General features: G+C 35.2%; 1 protein-coding gene across 1 annotated transcript; it reads left to right on the top strand.

The window, feature by feature from the left end:
* The first annotated feature begins 1,249 nt into the window (after positions 1 to 1,249).
* On the top strand, positions 1,250 to 3,845 carry LOC147397024 (lipase (DUF620)). Its single transcript, XM_086450916.1, has 3 exons — positions 1,250 to 1,581; positions 1,659 to 1,991; positions 3,131 to 3,845. The coding sequence occupies exons 1-3, from the start codon at positions 1,378 to 1,380 to the stop codon at positions 3,653 to 3,655; spliced, it is 1,062 nt and encodes a 353-aa protein (XP_086307042.1). The 5' UTR covers positions 1,250 to 1,377; the 3' UTR covers positions 3,656 to 3,845.
* The last annotated feature ends 305 nt before the right edge of the window (positions 3,846 to 4,150 follow it).

The raw sequence follows: 4,150 nt of genomic DNA, 5'->3' as shown, positions 1-4,150 counted from the left end.
CCAAAAGTATTTCATAAAGAGATGAGGTTGAGGGACCATGAAAATAGAAAATGTTTACTAAATAGTCAATTTATATATATATATATATATATATATATATATAATATATATATATATATGGGTCCCTTTCAGCAACAAACATTTTGGCAAACATTTTGGCAAAACATTTTCAAAACATGGTTTAGAGGTTTTGGAATGGGCTGATTTTTGGAGAGGATGATCTCTACGGTGAGGAGATCATCCTCACCAAAAATCAGCCCATTCCAAAACTTCTAGCCCCATGTTTACAAGTTGAAAAATCGTGGACCGTCCATTTTTTGTAACCATTTTTGATGGGTTAGAAGTTTTGAAATGGGCTGATTTTTGGTGATGATGATATCCTCACCGTAGAGATCATCCTCACCAAAAATCAGCCCATTACAAAACCTCTAACCCATATTTTGAAAAATGTTTTGCCAAAATGTTGTCAAAATGTTTGTTGCTGAACATTTCCCTATATATATATATATATAGGGTCACGTTCCTAAGACTCATATTGAGACTCACATTGCGACACACCGTTTTGTCTTATATGGGCAAAAATGTTTGGAATGAGCTGATTTTTTGTGAGGATGATCTCTGTGATGAGGGGATCATCCTGACAAAAAATCATCTCATTCCAAAACTTCTAACCCCATCAAAATTGATTTACAAAAATTGGACGGTCTATAATTTTTCAACAAAAATTGGACGGTCTAGAAGTTTCATAATGAGCTGATTTTTGACAAGGATGATCTCCTCACCATAGAGATCATCCTCACAAAAAATCAGCCCATTCCAAATATTTTTGCCCATATAAGACAAAACGGTGTGTCGCAATGTGAGTCCCAATATGAGTCTTAGGAACGCTGTTCATATATATATATATATATATATATATATATATATATATATATATATTTTGCACAGTATCCAACAAATGAATCCATCTTGTTTCAATATAATAATAACCGGACCCAAACAATTTTGGTCCTTTTTGATTTCGACCCACTAACAATTCTACCAAAATGTAAACCACCAACATTTAATTTCTAAATATTAGTAGATGCCATGTATAGTTTCTTAAAATGTTACCAAAATATACACTAATACCACAATTGAGTCAAAATAGTGATTATTTATATATATATTTTGTTCCCCTTACCTCCAAAAACACTCAAAAGACTTTCTAAATTTCACCAAACTACCAGCAATAGCCATTATTACAAACGAAGATATGGACCCCTCGCCTGCCTTGCCTGCCTTAAAAGCCCCTTCTCGTATTCCTCCCCCCACTTTAAGTCTCTCTCTCTCTCTCTCTCTACTCTAGCAAATCAAATACAGGTTACAAGTTGAGATATGAGTCGTCTTGCACCGCTTTCAGAAGAACCCATCAATGAAGAAATCAAGAACAACTCCAAGAAAGCTCATTCATGGAGAAATTGGTTCAAGAACAATCTCTCTCTCCTCTTCAGCAAGAAATCTGATCTTAAAATCCTTTTAAGTGTATTGGGTTGTCCTCTCTCTCCTGTTTCTTTTACCCCCCAACAATCCCATATCGAAGTAAGTAAGTTTTTATTATAATCTGGATTAAAATTATTCTCAAAATTTTGACCCTAATTTTGTTATTGTTTTAACAGGTGGCGTCTTCAGCCCAATATATAATTCAACAATTTACAGCGGCAACTGGGTGTCGAAAAATAGAGGGAATAGTAAAAAATATGTATGTTTCGGGTAAAGTGAAAATGGTAATTTCAGAAGAACTTGGTTCAGGAGGTGCGAACTCTGGAGTGCCACAACAGGGATGTTTTGTGGTGTGGCAAATGGTTCCAGACAAGTGGTTAATAGAGCTTGTTGTGATGGGGCACAAGGTTGTGGCCGGAAGTAATGGAAATGTGGCTTGGCGTCATACACCATGGCTTGGAGCCCATGCTGCAAAAGGTGGGGTTAGGCCTCTCAGGCGTGCACTTCAGGTAAGTGGGTCAGATTTAGAGGAGAATATTCTGTTTCTTTTAAAACCAAAAAAAAAAGTGGGTCAGATTTTAAGGTTTTGGTTTGGGTTTGTGTGTAAGTTCCTTTTTCCGCATGTACTTTCCATTCCTTTAATCTCTCTTTAGGCATTAATTAATGTCATCATAGATGCATATGGGGCAAATGTTTGATGGGTCCCGCTTTGATCTTATAGACTTATAGATAATAAAAAGTCAATCTGATTGGAGAATCAGAGCCATCAGATTGATAGACTTTTAGGGTCTGGATCAGTTTTTTACTGTGGTAAATAATTTGAAGGATGGAAAGTTGATCATCTGCAAAGATGATTTGTTTTTAGGTAGGGCCCAATTTATCATGAGTGTGTAACCTTTGAAGATACTCTTAACGGTATAGTGCACTATGAGTCAATTCTAAATTCAACCGAGTTGACTCGATTGAGTTTGACTTGATTAGGTACCCAAAAAATATAAATTTTAATAAATGTATTGGTAAGTTAGACATACCCCCTCCAAGTGAATATTTGAGATGCTTCCTAATCCCTATGTTTTTCGAACTAATGACATACCCTCTTAACCTCGGTCTCATCTTATAGATTAATGAAGATTGACTAAAATGTCCTTATCTTCAATTTCTTGATTTTTCTCCATAAATATGTATCTTAAAAGCTCTTCAACCTCTATGGTAAATTATGTTTGATCTATTTAACCTCGTCTTCACTTCACTCAATTTTTTACCAGATCTTAACCCTTTGTAAAGAATCTTTGAATTTTTAAATCGTCTTTTACAAGTCCTATCTAGTTCTTAAGTTTTGAAGGTTGAAGTAAATAAACTCTTTAAGTTGAAGATGAATATAAAAAAATTGTTTTTTTTTTTTTTATAAGGGCATTTAAGTCATTTTTATTAGTCTATTAGAATAGAAGGAGGTTTGTGTTTCTATCTCAAATATTATTCATCAAAAAAATGTAGAGGTACGCTTATATTACAAGTCAACTCGCAAGTCATCGAGTTGACTCAACTAGACAGACATTAGACAAGCATAATGTCTTATTCTTTAGTAATTATACCTTAAGCAGAACTGATTCAGTGCTTCGAATAACATGGAATTAAATTACTTACATAGGGACTAGATCCTGTAACAGTGGCAGCTGTATTCTCCACAGCACAGTTTATGGGAGAGAAGCAAATAGAAGACGAAGATTGTTTTGTGTTGAAGTTGTCAACCGATCCGACGGCTCTCGTTGATCGTAGTGATGCTACAGCAGAGATAATCAAACACGTTCTCATTGGTTACTTCAGTCAAAGAAGTGGTTTTCTAGTCCACCTAGAGGACTCTCACTTGACCAGGATTCAATCACCAGGGACCCACCCAACATATTGGGAAACCACAATGAGATCGAAAATCGAGGATTATCGAACGGTGGATGGTGTGATGATCTCCCATTCAGGTCAAACAACTGTGAGCTTAACAAGGTTTGGGAACAATGTGAAGCTGGGCCCACAAATTACTAAAATGGAGGAAACGTGGACCATTGACGATGTAGTATTTGATGTTCAAGGACTCTCCATGGATTGTTTCATCCCCCCTGAAGAAGTTCAGATAGAGTATCAGAAGGAGAATATTGATTGGAGGTCAACATCACAATGATGATATGAGCTGTACCGAATCATTACTTAGTACTATTTTGACTTGACTTGACTTGACCAATTTTGTAAATATTCAATAAGGTCACGCAGTGGCAGTCTTTGTGGTGATTATAGTCTTACAACACACTTAACTGTTCAGAATTATAATAGTGTATGTTTGGATGTATGATTAACTTCATTCTGGTAAATCTAGTTTTTAACAAAATCCCCTCTTTGGTTCAATATTTTAGCCATCTCAAGTTTAAAACCATTTCCATATACATCGGAATTGTCTCACAAATTGTTAGTATCTCAATCGTCTTCTTCTTTGATAATATATTTGTCATAGATACTCTAATCTTGAGGTCAACAACATGTATATTTCCTTTTATTCAGTGAAACTTGAGTAAGTTGATCATATTAATTCCTAAATATCTCTTTTATCAAAAGGAACAATGCTGAAGTGACCTCAAAATTGTATCTCACATTGCACATGCTGATGTGAAAGTGTATAGGA

The sequence above is a fragment of the Akebia trifoliata genome, chromosome 8 (assembly GCF_017979445.1).
Source record: "Akebia trifoliata isolate Shusen 1 chromosome 8, ASM1797944v1, whole genome shotgun sequence".
Taxonomy (NCBI): domain Eukaryota; kingdom Viridiplantae; phylum Streptophyta; class Magnoliopsida; order Ranunculales; family Lardizabalaceae; genus Akebia; species Akebia trifoliata.
The sequence above is the reverse complement of the archived record's forward strand: the minus strand, read 5'-3'. Positions and strand labels throughout refer to the sequence as shown.